The sequence below is a fragment of the Rhinopithecus bieti genome, unplaced genomic scaffold (assembly GCF_001698545.2).
Source record: "Rhinopithecus bieti isolate Rb0 unplaced genomic scaffold, ASM169854v2 scaffold_23868, whole genome shotgun sequence".
NCBI lineage: Eukaryota > Metazoa > Chordata > Mammalia > Primates > Cercopithecidae > Rhinopithecus > Rhinopithecus bieti.
The window spans coordinates 1,834,601-1,853,367 of NW_016811202.1; the positions used below are offsets into that span (position 1 = coordinate 1,834,601).

An 18,767-nucleotide genomic window follows, 5' to 3' on the forward strand; every position below is an offset into this window, starting at 1 on the left:
AAAAAAAAAAAAAAAAAAAAAAAAAAATGATAGGTAAGTCAGGTGAAGGATGTGCTAATTAGTTTGATTTAATCATACCACATTGTATACACATATCAAAACAGTATGTTATACCCCTTAACGTTAGAGTGTTGCTTATACCCACTATATACATGAAACAATTACGTGTCAGAACAAGACAAAACAAAAACAAACAAAAAAAGAAGGGATAGGAGTATTCAAAATCTATCACTTTTAAGGTTTCAAAATAGGAATGATTCCATGGGACAAGGGTGGGTAGTAATCACTTTTTTTTTTTGAGATGGAGTCTCGCTCTGTAGCCCAGGCTGCAGTGCAGTGGCTCACCGCAACCTCCGCCTCAGCCTCCCGAGTAGCTGGGATTACAGGCACGTGCCACCGTGCCCAGCTAATTTTTGTATTTTTAATAGAGAAAGGGTTTCACCATTTTGGCCACGTTGGTCTTGAACTCCTGACCTCGTGATCCGCCCACTACATCCTCCCAAAAGTGCTGGGATTACAGGTGTGAGCCACTGCGCCTTGCAGTAATCACTTTTGATACTGTGAGTACACGTAAAGCTTAAAGCCAAGGCTAGAAAGGTCTACTGCCTCAAAAAGATACTGGAGAATCAGAGACTATGGAATAACCGGAAGAAGGTAGTCCAGATGAGGCTGGTGGCCAGTGATGAGGAAGATGAGGCAATCCTTGGTAAGATGTTCTGCTTTCTCTGTAGTTCATGAGCATCAAATGACGAGATGTACTTGTTGCTGGATCTTGCTGCTAAGACAAATAAACAAAAGCCCTCTGGGGCTTTTTGCATGCAGATCTAAATCATGCTAATTTTGGATATTAATTCTTTTAACGCTATGTTGAGAGGAATATAAAAGACTCATATTTATCTTTGATTATAAACTTCCTTTAATATTTGAGCTCAGGAGAGAGTTTACTGTGTAATCACACTGACTTCAGACTTTTCTGTCTGGCTTTTATTTATCTGGAATATCTGCAGTTGCATAGTTATAGTTACGTAACTGGAAGTTTCTAAACCTTTTGAGTCACCTTAAATTTTTTTTTTTTTTTGAGATGGAGTCTCGTTCCATCACCTAGGCAGGAGTGCAGAGGCGTGATCTCCGCTCACTGCAAGCTCTGCCTCCTGGGTTCACGCCATTTTCCTGCCTCAGTCTCCCGAGTAGCTGGGACTACAGGCACCCACCACCACGCTCGGCTAATTTTTTGTATTTTTAGTAGAGACAGGGTTTCACTGTGTTAGCCAGGATGGTCTCGATCTCCTAACCTCATGATCCGCCCGCCTTGGCCTCCCAAAGTGCTGGGATTACAGCCGTGAGATATCGTGCCCAGCCCAGTCACCTTAAAAATCTTATGCCATGGTAGGATAGCTACAGTTTAAAAAAAAAAAAAAAAAAAAAAAAAAAATTTCTCCCAAACTTCCTTTGCCTTCCTAATTTCCAGTGTACCTAACTGGTTATGCACAACCATTGCTGCACTTGCTATTATAAAATTAAGGTGATAGTGGTTGTATTAGTCAGGATAGGCTAGGCTGAGCTATAGTCACAAACAACCCCAGAAGCTTACAACCAGGTTTCTCAATCTCAGCATTAAAAACATTTTTAACCAGATACTTCTTTGTTGTGGAGGCCTGAACTGTGCACTGTGGGATATTTAGCAGCATAACTGGCCAGTGGTACTCCCCTAGTTGTGACAACCAAAAACATCTCCAGACATTGCTAAATTGGTGAAGAAGGAGGGGAACGTAATACTCCCTGGTTGAGAACCACTAGTTTAAAACAATGAATGACTTTTTAAAAACATATGCCACATGTCCATCCTGGTCTAAAACTGATAGAATAATCTCTTTCTAGGGTACTGTTGGTCTTGGGGCAGACAGGCAAAAGAGCATGGATGACTATGTACTCAAAGCATTTGTACAGAAGCAACGTATGTATGTCACTTCTCACATTCCTTGACCAATGCAAGTCATATGACTCAGGTCACATCAATGGGACAGGGAAGCATAATTCCCACTGGGGAAGAAGCAGAAACTATATGTGCACATACAACAGTTTTCCATGTTGCTTTTTCCTCATCTACGTGGACTCTTAAACTTCCACCCTCCCAAACAATCCTTCAATGTTAATTAGAATTAAAGGCAGAACAGTAGTTCCCATATTTTCTTCCTCTGTACTGTGGGAGATAAACTAATCAGTATGAAAGAACTTATCAAAACAGGCTATTTTCACTGAATAAAAATTTTAGAAGACATCTGGATAGAGTCCCACATCACTATTATATTTTTACTTGGTACTAATTTTGTGGTATGCAGGAGGAACACATTTCATCTTTGCTCTTTCTTTGCTTACATGGTCTGAAAATTCACATTCTCTCCAGTGAGTCAATTTCCTATGTTTCCTTGACAAGAGTGCAAGTTGCTTCCCCTAAGATATCTGTACCTTCTGAGCAAAGCATTTCTTTGCAATGCCTCGCAATTATTTTAGGACCAAATGGTACTATTTCCTTTTCAACAAGGTCAGGTGAACCTCTGAAGAAAAGCCCACAAAAGCCTTGTGTGTTTTTTTTCCCCCCCGAGACTGAGTCTCACTCTGTCGCCTGGGCTGGAATGCAGTAGTGTGATCTCAGCTCACTGCAACCTCCACCTCTCAGGTTCAAGTGATTCTCCTGCCAAGGCCTCCCAAGCAGCTGGGATTACAGGTGTGTCCCACCACGCCTGGCTAATTTTTGTAGTAGAGATGGGGTTTCACCATGTTGGGCAGGCAGGCCTCTAACTCCTGACCTCAAGTGATCTGCCCACCTGGGCCTCCAAAGTGCTGGGATTCCAGGCGTGAGCCACTGTGTCCAGCCCTTGTTGTCTTTTCTTCCTCCACGCAACATTCTTCTTTTCTCTTTTACTTCAGGTTTAGTTTCCCTTCTACCATATCAGATTCTAATACTTCCTGTTTTTTCTTTTATAACTATATCCTCTTACCTAGCTAAAGATTCTGCACACTCTCTGAGAAATTATAATACAGCAGAGTATTCTTCAATTACAAATAAAGACACATTTTGAACATACAGAGTGTACTTTCTTCGGGTATATCAAAAATACTGCATTCTCTAGAGATCACTAGAACAATTCCCTCAAATTTTCATACTTTTTAGTTAGGATTGAAATTCCAGGTAGAATTCTTCTCCTTGCATCTCCCCCTGGTAACGACTGGGCTAGTTACTAGAAAAACTACCTATTTCTCGTGGGTTCTACTAGAGATAAAAGGTACATAAAGATATAATACAAACACACAGGCAATTACACAAATTTTTTGGAGAAGTAATGACAAAAACTTGATTGTGTGTTTCCCAAGTTACTGGGAGGTGGTTAAGAGTGCAAGTAGGTTGGAAACAAGAAAGTTGGCATTTGCTGGTGATGACAACTTGCCTTTATGAGCTGGCAGGTCTGTGGTTTATGGGAGGCTGAGACTGGCTTAAAGAGCCAAGGACAATGAAGACATAAGGAATTAACTTTGATTAGGGAAAGTGGGGAGGGTTCATCGATAAATAAAAAGTGCTGTAGTAGAGATCAGATTTTATCATAGCTAACCATAAAGCATTAGGTGCTACAAGAAAAATACAGATAAAGTAGTACAAATAATCATATAGCCCATGATCACTATCAAAAGCATAGATATTGACTGTCTACTAATGGTTCTTCCAGCCAATTCCAGTGTGCTTTTAGAGTACTGCAAAGGTGACTCTGAAATTGAGCCACTGTCAACACCCACTTTCTGCCCATTTGGCTGTTGCATGCCAGGCTCTCCAAATAGGTGGACTCTACAGCACATCTTAAGCAAGTTGAAGCAGATCATCTTTGCCCTGGGAGATGAGCTGCAAGCTTTTGAACATCCTGTTAGGAAGTATCCATATCTTTTAATTAGATGACCAAACACATACTTATTTATTCCTGTTTCATCTATGATTCTTTTTTTTTAATTAAAAAATATTTAAAAAAATAGTTTTTGAGATGGAGTCTCACTCTGTTGCCAGGCTGGAGTGTAGTGGTGCGATCTCAGCTCACTGCAACCTCCGCCTCCCATGTTCAAGTGATTCTCCTGCCTCAGCCTCCCAAGTAGCTGGGATTACAGGTGTGTGCCACCACGCCCAGTTAGTTTTTTATATTTTTAGTAGAGATGGGGTTTTACCATGTTGGCCAGGCTGGTCTCGATCTCTTGACCTTGTGATCCACCCGCCTCAGCCTCCTGAAGTGCTGGGATTACAGGCGTAAGCCACCGTGCCTGGCTGATTTTTTTTTTTTTTTTTTTTTGGAGACAGGGTCTCACTCTGCCACTCAGGTTGGAGTGCAGTGGTATGAGTGTGGCTCAATGCCACCTTGACCTGCCAGGCTCAAGCAATCCTCCTAACTCAGCCTCTCTGAGTAGCGAGGATTACAGGCGCAGGTCACCACACCAGGCTATTTTATTTTTTTTGTACAGATAGGGTCTCAATTTGTTGCTCACACTGGTCTCAAACTCCTAGGCTCAAGTGATCTTCCTGCTTCTACCTCCCAAAGTGCTGGGATGATAGGCATGAGTCACCACGCCCAGCTCTGATTATTTCTAAGCAACACAGATGATAAATAATGGCATAGGAACCCTCAAAATAATTCAGCCTTCCTATATTACTCTTTTTCTTGGAACTTCAGTTAACCACAGCCAAAAATCAGCCATGAACTTGAATTTTAAAAGTCCTTCTCAACGGACAATCATCTGCACTTTATGGAAAAAGATATGGTTCAAAGAGAAAGGAAAGTAGGACCAGAAAATACATAGTATATCTGTAGGTCTGGTGGTTACTGGGGGTAATGAGTTATATAATGAACAGGAACCAGAACTAAATCTACCATTAAGGAATTCACTGGTTGCACTGCAAAATTTCTTCCAAGTTGACCAAATCTGAGCACATTTGCAACCAAAAATCTCTAGTTTCTATGCATCACTGGGAGATTTGAACTAAGTAGGACTTTAGCTCTGCTGACCTTTTACTTTCCTACACAGGTAACAATGGAGACTACAGATCATTTTCCCAAGCTTTCCCTAATTCCTCTATTCCTTAACAAAACCAATTCCACTTTGGGAACATCTTATAGGCCCAGAATGCTCTCTGACACATCTTCCTCCACTTAGTATGAGTTTTGATTCTGCTTAAGTCACACAGCTGCAGTGGCATGCTGTCTAGAAATAGTTTATGTTGGTAGTCAAGCTGAACAAACCCTGATTTCTATTTATGACATTCCCTTCTGACTCTTTGATTCCAATCAATGCACTGAAAATAAAACTCAGACCCTGAAAAAAAAAAAAAAAAAACAACACAGGCTAGATAGGAACAAGGCTTACAATACATAACCTTTACAATACATACATAATGCCAAAGTTGAAAGAGGGAGAAAGTTTAATGTCCCTTCCTCTGCTACCTCTCTTCCCACCTATCTCAGTATTTTTAAATACTGATGAAAACCACAAATTGAACGCCTCCTTATTCAGTTTCTCACAGGCTGTTACTAACAATGGGGCAAGGTTATACACTAGTATCAGAAGAAAAAGAATGTTCCACAAACCATAGGAAACATGTTTGTGGTTTTTGCTGTAACTGATGAAGATACATAGTATTTTGGCCCTAAAAACAAACTAGGTACAATTAGAAAAGAGGGCTTTCCAGATGTGATGGTGAAGAGATGCAGATGGGCTGTGGGCAATAATGACTGAAAATGGACTTTGGCTACTATAATGGCTAGCCAGTTTTACTACTGCTGCTGTCTAAAAGAGGCAAAAGTCTTACATTTTGCAAAGATACTACCAATGGTTTCAAAGAATTCAAATTCTTTGAATTTTCAAAGAATTCAAAATGAATTCTTACCTTGCTCCCAAACATGTATTCCCTTTCCCTCATGGTCAAGACAGATTCACCACATTACTTCCTTCCTTAGGGAGCTCTAAATTTCAAGTGAACCAGAAGAAAACATCAGTTGAGAACTTCACAAAGGTTCACGTATGAGTTCCTCCACTTGAGAGAAGACAACATTTCTGTAAACAGCACCACTCTACTTTTTATAATTAAAGTACGACCCATGGGAATCACTTGTGACTCCTCTCTCTTCCTTTTCTTTCTAGTTTATTTCATAGACTGATACGGTTCGGATATTTGTGCCCTCTCAATTTCATGTGGAAATGTGACCCCCCAATGTTGGAAGTAGCGCCTGGGGGCAGGCGTTGATCATGGGGGTAGGCTCCTCATGAATGGCGTTGTGCCATTCCCATGGTAATGGGCTCTTGCTCTATTAGTTCACATGAGAGCTGGTTGTTTAAAACAGACTGACATCTCTTCCCTTCTTTCTTGCTCTCTGTTTTGCCATGTGACATGCCTATTCCCTCTTTGCCTTTTTGTCATGAGTAAAAGCTTCCTGAGGCCACACTAGAAGCTAAGATGTTGATGCCATCTCGTATAGTCTACAGAACCACGAGCCAAATAAAGCTCTTTGTTTTATAAATTACCAAGTCTCAGGTTTTCTTTTTCTTTTTTTTTTTTTAGACAGTCTCATTCTGTCCCCTGGGCTGGAGTGCAGTGGTGTGATCTCGGCTCACTGCAACCTCCACTTCCTGGGTTCAAGCGATTCTCCTGCCTTAGCCTCCCAAGTAGCTGGGATTACAGGCACCCGTCACTACACCCAGCTTATTTTTTGTATTTTCAGTAGAGATGGGTTTTCACCATGTTGGCCAGGCTGGTCTCAAACTCCTGACCTTGTGATTCGCTTGCCTTGGCCTCCCAAAGTGCTGGGATTAGAAGCGTGAGCCACCGTGCCCTGCCAGTCTCAGGTATTTTTTTATAGCCACCGTGCCCTGCCAGTCTCAGGTATTTTTTTATAGCAATTTAGAGCAACTCTATTTTACTAAAATGGACTAACACAGAGACCACTGTTTATTCCTTCAGTATGTTTTAGTTTCACTTCTTCCTCTGCATTTTCACTGTTAAGATTATAAGCAAAAGTCCCATAACTATGTTACTTGTCTTTAATTTCCCCCTTCCCCAATCCATCCTGTATGTCAGGTTAATTTTTTCATCTTGCCATTATCTTAAAAGACTTACAATGCCTCTCTATTGTTTACTGGATAAAGCCCAAGCTATCTTGAACACTCCAGTCTCTCCATAATTGTTTCTATCTTGTCTAGCCATCTTTATCACCCAATAATTCCTTACTCCATTATTTTTATACACAGAATTTTAATTTTTAAAGTAATTTTATAAACATTTGTTCATCTGATTTCCACAACAAACCCATGATGACACAAGTGTGTAATTCCCTTTTAAAGTAAACTTCTTTAAGTATAACATATGTGTAGAAAGTACACAAATAACTAGCATATAGTTCTATAAATTTTCACAAACACACCATGAAGCACCATACGGATCAATAAATTGAACAGTAGTAGTACCCCAAAAAAGTCCTCCTAAGGTGTTTTTTTAGTTACTACCCCTACCAAAAGTAACCTCTTTCCCGACCACTACCACCAGAGGGTGGTTCTGTTAATTTTTGAATTTTCTAGAAATAGTATCATACAGTATATACTATTCTGTGTCTGGCTTCTTTTACTCAAAGTACGTTTGTGAGATTCATTATTGGTGATACATGCAGCAACAGTTTGTTTATTGGCAATTCTCTTCATTGGTGTATCTGCTGGTTCAAGGCTCCAGCAGTTTTGATGTAGGTCAGTTTATTAACTCCAGCCCAGGAAAATTCATGACACACCTCTTGGTTGAGTACTTATTCTCATTGCTGAATAGTGTCCCATTACATAAATATGCTACAATCTAGTTATTTATTCTACCATTCTTGGTTTAGTTTTTCCCCCATTTTCAACCTATTACAGTGTTGCTGTGAATAGTTCCGTACATATTTAGGGCATTTATGTACATATTTTGAGAGAAACAGCTGGATCATAGAATATGTATATATTCAGCTTGAGTAGATATTGCCTAATAGTTTCCAAAGTGATTGCACCAAATTATACTTCTACCAGCAGCACAGGAGAGTTGTATTCCTAACATTGTCACCAACAGCTGGAATCACAGGCTTTTTCATCTTATCCATTCTAGCTGGTACATAGTGGTGTCTTTCTGTTATTTTAATTTGCATTTCCCTATCAACAAATGAGATTGACTATGATCCCCTGAGAATACTGAGGACAAGAAAGATCAAGTGGTATATCTAGGAACAAAACCCAAGTTTCTTGGCTGTAAGTCCACAACTCTTCCTGCCAACCCACACAAACTCTTCACTCCCAGAAAGATAAAGATTCTAATGAAGCTGCCATACATGCTGTATTTCTGCCTTCCTAAAACACAGCTATATACTTTTCATATATTACTTGATTTAATCCTCACAACTCCATAAAGTATTATGGTCTCATTTTTATAGATCAGGAAATTAAGACACAAAGAGATTAGGTGGCATATTTAAGATCACACAGTTTAAAATTCAGAGTTGGGACTTGAACCCAAGAGTGTCTAATTCTATAGCCACTAGACTTTCCTTCATGCCATGTTGCTACCATTCACAAAATCAAAGATGCTTTTTAGTTTCCCGGCATATTCACAGCAGATCAACTCACTACTCGTCGACAGTGTGTCTTAAACTTTGTTGGATTTGATTCATTAATCCATTCATCCATCCACCACGTGGATACTAGGTGTCCACATGTCCCAGGCATTACACTAGGAATACACTGATGAGTGAAAAAGAAGTTGATACGGTTTGGCTCGGTGTTCCCACCCAAATCTCATCTTGAATTGTACTTCCATAATTCCCACTTGTGGGAGGGAGCTGGTGGGAGATAACTGAATCATGGGGACACTTTCCCCCATACTGTTCTCGTGGTAGTGAATCAGTCTAAGGAGATCTGATGGTGGGTTTTTTTTTTTTTTTCAGATGGAGTCTCGCTCTGTTGCCCAGGCTGGACTGCAGTGGTATGATCTCAGCTCACTGCAACCCTGCCTCCTGGGTTCAAGCAATTCTCCTGTCTCAGCCTCCTGAGTAGCTGGGACTACAGGTGCCTGCCACCATGCCCACCTAATTTTTGTTTTTAGTAGAGACGGGGTTTCACCTTGTTGGTCAGGCTGGTCTCGAACTCCTGACCTCAGGTAATCCACCAGCCTTGGCCTCCCAAAGTGCTGGGATTATAGGCATGAGTCACTGTTTTGGCCAATCTGATGGTTTTCTTGCTGCTGTTGTTTTTTAGACACAGTTTCGCTCTTGTTGCCCAGGCTGGAGCACAATGATGCAATCTCGGCTCACTGCAACCTCTTCCTCCAAGGTTCAAGCGATTCTCCTGCCTCAGCCTCCCGAGTAGCTGGGATTACAGGTGTGCATCACCACACCCGGCTAATTTTGTATTTTCAGTAGAGACAGGGTTTTTCCATGTTGGTCAGGCTGGTATTGAACCCCCTACCTCAGATGATTTGCCCGCCTCGGCCTCCCAAAGTGCTGGGATTACAGGTGTGAGCCACCACGCCCAGATGATCTGATGGTTTTATAAGGGGTTTCTGCTTTCACTTCTCTCTCATTATCTCTTGCTGCTGCCATGTAAGAAGTGCCTTTCACTTTCTGCCATGATTTTGAGGCCTCCCCAGCCATGTGGAACTGTGTTTAATGTGTCCATTAAACCTCTTTTTCTTTCCAGTCTTGGGTATGTCTTTATCAGCAGCATGAAAATGGACTAATACAGAAGTCCTCACATCTTTTGACATAGAGGAAAATGTCATTAATTAAATAGTCATGCACATAGATGTAAAATTACAACTGTTAAAGGTTATGATGGATTAAGAGTTAGTATCTCTGGGTGTGAAACTTAACATGGTAAGACTGTAGCACCTAATGGGGGCTTCTGACTCAGACTAGAGGGTCAAGAAAGGTTTCTCTGAGGAAATGGTGACTGAGTATAAATATCAGTAAGTAAAATTATTTAGATGAAGAAGACTGTTCTAGATTGAAGGAACAATATATGCAAAGAGTCTGAGGTGACAGAAAGCACTGCATGTCTGAAGACACAGAAGAAGGGTGGTGTTAGGAGAGAACAAAGTGGAGCCCCACAGTACAACAGACCAGAGAAGGAGATGCAGCCACATTCTACTGGGCATTGTAGGTGACATAAAGAATTTTGGCTTTTATCCTAGGAGCAAAGGGAGGCCACTGAATGGCTTTAAGAAGAGCGACAACATGATTGGGTTAACTTTTTATTTTTTAAATGGAGATGGAGTCTCATTATGTTGTTCAGGCTGGTCTGGAACTCCTGGGATCAAGCGATCTGTGCACCTCAGGCTCCCAAAGTGCAGGGATTACATGCATGAGCCACTGTGCCCAGCCAGGATTTACATTTCCTAAAAACTCACACTAAAATGGGGAGAACTGATTCAGAAGAGAAAGAATGGATATATGAAGATCAGTTAGGACGCTACTAAAGTAGTCTAGGCAATATCTTAACCTGAAAAGGTAAAAGAGGAAATGAAGAGAAATGAACGGATATGAGAGATATTTAGGAGTGCAAAGCTGACAGAACTTAGTCAATGGAGGAAATGAGAAAGGAAGACTTCTGAGATGACTCAGGTATCTGGCATGTACAATTAGACGAATACAGAATACTAAAAGAAGATCAAATCTGCTGGGAGGAGAGGAAAAATCATAGGTTCAGTTTTGGATGTGTTGCGCCTGAGATGCCTTTGAGATATGTAAATGGTAGTCAATGAGGTAGTAGGATATACAGTCAGCCCTCTGTATTCAGAGGTTCTGCATTTGTGGATTCAACCAACAGCAGATTTAAAATATTCAGGAAAAACAAATGAATGGTTGTATCTGTACTTACCATGTACAGGTTTTTTCTTGCCATTATTTCCCTAAACAATACAGTATAATAACTATTTACATAGCATTTACATTGTATTAGGTATTATAAGTAACCTATAAATTATTTAAAGTATACAGGAGGATGTGCATAGGTTATATGCATACCATATCATTTTACATAAGGGACTCAGTATCCTTGAATTTTGGTATCTGAGAAGGGGCCAGTGGGTAGAGTGTCCTGGAACCAATCCCTGAGGATACTGAAGGATGAATGTATATGAGTCTACAGCTCAGAGAATAAGTCTGGATTAGAGATAAAAACTTCTGACAGAATAAACAGTAAGCAATAGATACAGATGAAATAACATGAGGAAAAAAAAAGACCACCAAGGACTGGGCCTTCAGGAATTCCAACATCTAATGAATAGACAGAAATGGATAAATCTGTACAGGAGACTAAGAAAGAATAAATGCTGAGAAAGGAGAAAAACAGGGATAATGTGATGTCATAGAAGTCAAGGGAGGAGAGGGTTATAAGAATGACAAAGTCATTAATAACGCTGATTAGCACTGACAGGTCAAGTAAAATAAAGACTTAAAAGTCTGCTGGATTTAATAATATGAAGATCATTACTGATCCTAATAAGAGCTACTTCAATGGTGTGATGGAGTAGAAACCACAATGAAGTAGGAGTATAGAATGAGTGGGAGAAGCTATGGTGTTAAAAAAAAAAAAATTCAATACCCATCCTAAAGTTGTTAAGTTTTGTTTAAGAAGCAAAACTTTCACGCCTGTAATCCAAGCACTTTGGGAGGCCAAAGTGGATGGATTGCCTGAGCGCAACAATGTGAAATCCTGTCTCTACTAAAAAAAACAAAATTAGCCAGGGGTGGTGGCGTGCATCTGTAGTCCCACCTACTCGGGAGGCTGAGGCAGAACTGCTTGAACCCAGGAGACAGAGGTTGCAATGAGCCGAGATCATGCCACTGCTCTCCAGCCTGGGCGACAGAGCGAGACTCTGTCTTTAAAAAAAAAAAAAGAAAGAAAAAAGAAAAGAAAGAAGGCAAAACTTATTAAGAGACCACAGAACACAGACACAATGCTACAGTTTTGCTAATTCTTTAAATGCAATAAAAATCCAAAAAAAGGAAGGCCCAAAGTAGCTGGGTAACCCAGGAAAGTCTTTATAGAGAAGGAAAGTCTTAAGCGGAGTACTTAAGTGCAAAATTGAGTGACTGAAAGATGCTCAATCGAGGGAAATTAAATGAGAAAAATACATGGTGTGTGTGTTGGGAGGGGGAGCTGGAACTGGGATAGGTTGGAGTGATGAAAAAAAGCCAAGAGATACAGTCTTCTGTTTTGTAATAAAGGCTCAATACTGAATTATTTGGGACTCGATAATCTAGGTCCTAAAGTCTCCTTTTGCTGCCAACCTGGGGCCAATTACACTAGAGGGCTGGTAGAAAAAAGAGAATATAAGAATCATAAATCAATTGTGTTGCTCACTAGTTTTGGATGATTCTGTGTGAAAGGTGAGGATGAGTAAAATAAGTGGTTAAAAGGTAATTTTATATTATTTGTGATTTTTAGGCAGTTGGAAGAAGTGGAAAAGAACATAGACATTAGAAAACCAAATCTGTAGTCTAGGAAAAAAATACGTATTTTAAAAATACAGACTTTAGAGCTAGAGGGAATCAGGTGTGAATACTAACTACTTACTACCTATGTAGCTTTGGAAATGCAATTAATCTCTGCATTCCAGTTTTTCACTTATAAAATGGGGAAACAAGCTTCTAAGCAAAGTTGTTTCTGGATTTAGAGATGAGATGGTAGTGCTTGATTCCTAAGCATCTAGTAAACAGTGGCTAATACAGTTGTATTAATATATGAGAAAACAGGAAATACAGTCAAACAGATAACTTTGTATACCTAAGAGAGGGACATTTTGTTTACTGGTGGGCCTTAATCTACATTTTTTGTAAGTATTTATCCACAAGTTAGTGAAAAGCATCAGACAGTAAAGTGTAGTTTTTGGGCCTATTTTGAAATCAATATAATCTGTCTCACAGACTTTTAAAACTAATAATATTATATATGTAACTATTCATTAAGTATTTAGAAAGTTAAAATATATTCTTACTTTATATTCTTGCCAACTTTAAACTTTAATTATTTGTTTTTCAGATAAGGGGCTCCCTCTGTCACCCAGGCTAGAGCACAGTAACACCATTATGGCTCACTGAAGCCTCGAGTAATTCTCTCACCTCATCCTCTTGAGTAGATAGGACTACAGGTGAATGCCACTACTCCTGGCTAATTTATTTTTTTGTTGAGACAGGGTATTTCTATGTTGACCAAGCTGGTCTTGAATCCCTGGTCTCAACATTTTCCCACCTTGGACTACCAAAGTGCTGGGATTACAAACGTGAGCCACCATACCAGGTCATGTTATAGCTAATTTTGTAAAAACCAAAAGAATAAAAAAGGCAGGCCAGGTGTAGTGGCTCATACCTGTAATCCAAGCACTTTGGGAGGCTGAGGTGGGCAGATAACCTGAGATCAGGAGTTTGAGACCAGCCTGGCCAACACAGTGAAACCCTGTCTCTACTAAAAAGACAAAAATTTGCTGGGTGTGGCGGCACACGATTATAATCCCAGCTACTCGGGAGGCTGAGGCAGGAGAATCACTTGAACCTGGGAGGTAGAGGTTGCAGTGAGCCAAGATCGCACCATTGTACTCCAGCCTAGGTGACAAGGGCGAAATTCTATCTCAAAAAAAAAAAAAAAAAAGAAAAAGAAAAAAGACAACTATAGTTAAGGGCAAAAAAAGAACACAGGACAAGAAACAGTAAAGACAGGCAAGAAACAGGAAAGACAAGACAGGCAGATAGAGAAGAGACAGTCAGACAAGAGCTAAGACAGGGAAAATCTGCCCAGACTGCCTGGATACCTTCATAGCCCTCCCCTCGCTATTTCTATTTGAGAGTCCAAACCAAAGCAGTCTAAGCCTCCTGCTCTGCCAAGCCAGCTTTTCCTTTACCTGACTGTGCCACTGCTGTCATCTCTTGCCCAGCATGTCTTCCCTCCTAGGAGTCTCCTAACCAGTACTTAACCACAGACTAACTAGACTTGGTATAGCCATACAGTGTTCTAGGCCACTTCCTCTCAGTCATTAAAAAACAAAACAAAACAAAACAAAACGAAACAAAGAACTTGCACCTGCTAAACTAAGAAGAAGACCTGTGACAGAAATGAGGAAGTATGTTTATAGAACACTGGGATCTTCTTTCGGAATAATTTTTAAGAGACGCCTTTGAAAACTTTATCATTTTAAGAGATAAAAAGAGTGATAGATGACATTTAAGAAAAGATTCCAAAGGCTAAATGAAAAACCCACCCCAAGAGGACTAACCCCAATTTATTTAGTATCTCTTCTTACTGTGTGCTGAGGGCCATCTTCATTATCCCTCATGTAGAAAGGCTTGATTGCTAATGGATAATTAATAACGAAGACAGGTATGTTGCCACAGTGCTTCACCAGGTACTTTTCGTGTTCAGTTTGTAGATCAACACCCCACTGTAATGAGAAGAAAGAAATGACCAAAAGAGAAGACAGAGGTGAAATATACAATTAAGCACCTGAAAATAACCTGCATCAATTCCAAGGGCTTCATCTTCCTAAGGCTCCAAGTGTGGAGCGAGCTGCTAAGGTTACACAGCTGACTAAACCAGAGAGACCTATTTGTTAACAAGAACACCTACAGGCCTGGAAAGATGAAAGCTGAGGCCAGTAGATAAACACTGCTTTCTGTATCCCCATTGTTCCCCTACCCTCACCTCCCAGGAGCAGATAATACAGCACCTGCAGGAAAACAAAGTCTACTTTACAATGGGATAAAAAAATTCTGACTTCAGAATCAGTTTTTAATAGTGCCTTATGCTTCTACCACAGTAACTGTTCCTAAGTCTCGGGAAATTAAGTGACAGAAGATAATAATCCTAATATTGAGCCTATCTTTGGCTAAATGACTTCTCTTGGTGACTTTTTTTTTTTCTTTGAGACAGAGTCTGGCTGTGTCGCCCAGGCTGGAGTACAGTGGCACAATCTCGGCTCACTGCAACCTCCACCTCCCGTATTCAAGCGATTCTCCTGCCTCAGCCTCCCAAGTAGCTGGGACTTCAGGCGCCCACCACCAGGCCCGGCTACTTTTTTTTTTTTTTGTATTTTTAGTAGAGATGGAGTTTCACTATGTTGGCCAGGCTGGTCTTGAACCTTGTGATTTGACCACCTTGGCCTCCCAAAGTGCTGGGATTACAGGTGTGAGCTACAGTGCCCGGCTGATGACTTCTTTTTAAATAAAAAGAATCAACTCATGTGTGAGATGCTCTTTGATGAATATTTATTAACTCTGTTCAATAGATTTATTAAGCAAATACTAATGTGCCTATTAAATTCCAGGTACCATATGATATACTGGATAAAGTGGTAAGAAAAATAGTTATAATCCCTGACTTCATGAAGCTTCCAGGGTAGGAGACAAAGAAATGAAAACTTACACAAAAAATTGATTATAAATATAACAAGCACAGGTTACTTTTGTAATATATAAAGATCTGACTTAATTGGGATTGAACTGGTACAAGGAATAGTTTAAACACAAAGGTTAACATTATCTTATTACTACCACTTGTTTGGCAGTATCTTAGTTATAGGAAAAAAATAACTTGAATAGGAACAAAGAGTTTTGCCTCCAACACTATACACATGCCCACTGACAGATCATGTGGTCTTCTGGACCTGTATCATTGCCAATAAAATAAAAAAGCTCTAGCTGGGGACGGTGGCTCATGCCTTTAATCCCAGCACTTTGGGAAGCTGAGGAGTGCTTAAGCACAGAAGCTCGTGACTAGCCTAGGCAACATAACCCTGTCTCTACAAAAAATAAAAAAATCAGCCAGGCCTGGTGGCACGCACCTGTAGTCCCATATACTTGGAAGACTGAGTTGGGAGGACTGATGTGAGCCCGGGAGGTGGAATCTGCAGTGAGCCATGTTTGTACCACTGCACTCCAGCCTCGGCAACACAGAGAGATCCTGTCTTTCAATAAATAAATAAATAAATAAATAAATAAATAAAATAAAGGAGTTCCTTCACAGAAAGACAGAGTTGTACAGTGGTTGTCAGGGGTCTGGGAATGGGGCAAATGAGGGGATACTGATCAAATTGTACGCACTTTCAGTTATAAGACGAACAAGTTCTGGGGATCTAATGTACAGTGTGGGTAGTGACAGACGTGTTAGCTAATTTGACTGTAATAATTTATTACACAATGTATACGTGTATCAAATCATCATGCTGTATACCCTGAATATATACAATCTTCTTTTGTTGTTGTTCTTAGAGACAAGGTCTTTCTCTGTCACCTAGGCTGGAGGGCTGCAGTCGATCATGGCTCACTGCAATCTTAAACTCCTGGGCTCAAGCAATCCGCCTACCTTGGCCTCTTAAAGTGTTGGGATTACAGGTGTGAACTATCACACCTGGCCTATACAATCTTTATCAAGTAATTTTTGGAAGAAAAGAAAAAAGAATTCTTGGCTGAGTACTAAGGCATGCTCCTATAGTCCCAGTTACTTGGGAGGCTGAAATGGGGGATCCCTTGAGCCCAGGAGTTCAAGATGAGCTCAGGCAACATAATGAGACCTTCATCTCTTAAATATAAAGTTCTTTAAAAGCAAAACAAAACAAAAAAACCCCAGTGTTTTCCAGAGTGGCTCACAAACTAAAAGGCTCTATAAAGTTCAACTGAAAAACAAACCTGTTTCTGCAAGCACTAAATCTGGAAAAAAAAAAAAAAAAAACCTGTTTAGTTATGTTGCCTAAATTTATTTGATAATATAACTTCCTTCATTGGTCATCTTTTAATGTCATTCAGAATATACTTTGGAAAGCACAGAATTAGTTGACTTCCACAGTAATATTATTTTTTAAAAAATTCATTTTTTTTTTTTTTTGGGTAGAGACAGGGTCTCACTATATTGCCCAGGCTGGTCTTGAACTTTGAGGCTCAAGCAATCTGCCTGCCTTGGCCTCCCAAAGTGCTGGAATTATAGGCATGAGCTCCAACACCTGACCTCTAAAGTAATAGTCTATGATTATCTTTCTTTTTTAGAATTTTCATCTTCCTAAACATGGGATTCTCCTTTATAACCCCTTAGTCACTGCTATTCCAAATGATACAACTTATTTTTATTCTAAATTAATTCTGTTTTAAGTATCTCAACAAGATTGAGCAAATATCAAACAAAATCTCTAAGTCTGTGTACAAATGAGCAAATACCATATTTTGCTAATAACAGAAATAAGATGATTTTGAAGGATTCTTAATAAAGTAAGCTAAAGACAAGAAGGAAGCATTTTCACACACATACATGTATATACACACAAAATACTACCTCTGGGGTGAAGGTGAAGTTCTGGGATGCTTGCTTTAAGATCTCCACTGCTTCAGTATAAGAAATGCTGGAGGAAAACAGGATACAAGCAGAGAAAAGTAAATACAATTGGGCTGCTGTTAACTAGTTCATTTTAAAACCAGAAAAAGCCTACTCCTATATCACACTGTGAGGTCATGAGGGAATACTGAATAATCAGGAATTAAGGCTGATCTAATCCTATAAAAGTCTGATCTGCCTAAAGAGAGGTAACCATTCAATAACCTCACTCCTCATCTACTTGCAATATACACAATGAAGCCAGTCACTTAAGCAAGGAAAGATTATTCTCTGAATTCAAGATATGCCAATGCCCTAATAAAACGTATGAAATACTGAGACTACAACAGCAAAAGACTTTCTCCTAAAATTCACGATTAATTCATTTATTTATCCAACAGACATATACTTGGCACCTACTAGGCACGACACGTAATTCTAGACACTGGAGATAAAAATAAAGCTCAGCCTTCAAGGAGCCAACGTTCGTGCGTGCGTGCGTGCGTGTGTGTGTGTGTGTGTGTCTGTGAGAGAGAAAGAAAGAGCGAGAGATGCAGGTGAGGAAAGAGTAGACAGAGCAAACATCAGGCAGCTATTAGTATAGTATCTTATAGTATATTAGTATATTACTAATAGTATAATATAATAGTATATTACTAAGATAATCACAGTATATTAGTATAAATGGGTAGCCATTAGTGCTATGAAGAAAAATAAAGTGAAGTAAGAAGACAGAGGGGGTTTGGGGTGACATTTCAGATATGATGGTCAAGAAAGGCCTAAGTTTCTGACATCTGAACAGAAGTGTTCATCGAGTAAGGAAATGAACCACAGAAGTCTCTTGGGAGGAGTATTCCAGGCAAAAGGAACAACAAGTACAAGGATCTGAGGTGAGAAACAGTTTGGCTTGTTCATGGAACAAAAAGGGCAGTCAGTGTGACTACAGCATGCTGAACAAGAGGAATCATGCACAGCAAATTACATAGGAAAGGCGGTCAGAAGTCAGATCACATGGACTCTTTCAGGTCATACTAAGGACCTGGTAATATATTCTAAGCATTATAAAACTATTTAGGAAGATACTGATTATCTCAACGAGACACCCTCATGCCTAAAGAAAGTCAACGCAAGTATTTCTTTTAATTTAACTATGTAAATAGGTAACTTATCAACATAGTCAAAAAAAAATCAAGATATATAAAAGAGTATACATTTCCCTTTCATTGCGGTTCCAGAGACACCTAGTTCCTTTCCTTTCACACAATCACTGTTACCGGTATTGTGAATATCCCTCTAGAGGATTTTATTTATTTATTTATTTATTTATTTATTTATTTATTTATTTATTTATTTGAGACGGAGTCTTGCTCTGCCGC

General features: G+C 39.7%; 1 protein-coding gene across 6 annotated transcripts in view; it reads right to left on the reverse strand.

Moving 5' to 3' along the window:
* The window catches only part of NARS2 (asparaginyl-tRNA synthetase 2, mitochondrial), a 139,907-nt gene that overhangs the window by 12,147 nt on the left and 108,993 nt on the right, over positions 1 to 18,767 (reverse strand). For all 6 annotated transcript variants that reach the window (XM_017893593.1, XM_017893592.1, XM_017893594.1 and 3 more), the window contains 2 exons: positions 17,353 to 17,419; positions 14,336 to 14,473 (listed from right to left, as the gene is read on the reverse strand). In XM_017893593.1, coding sequence (XP_017749082.1) covers positions 14,336 to 14,473; positions 17,353 to 17,419 — 205 coding nt within the window. The remainder of the gene's footprint in view (positions 1 to 14,335; positions 14,474 to 17,352; positions 17,420 to 18,767) is intronic.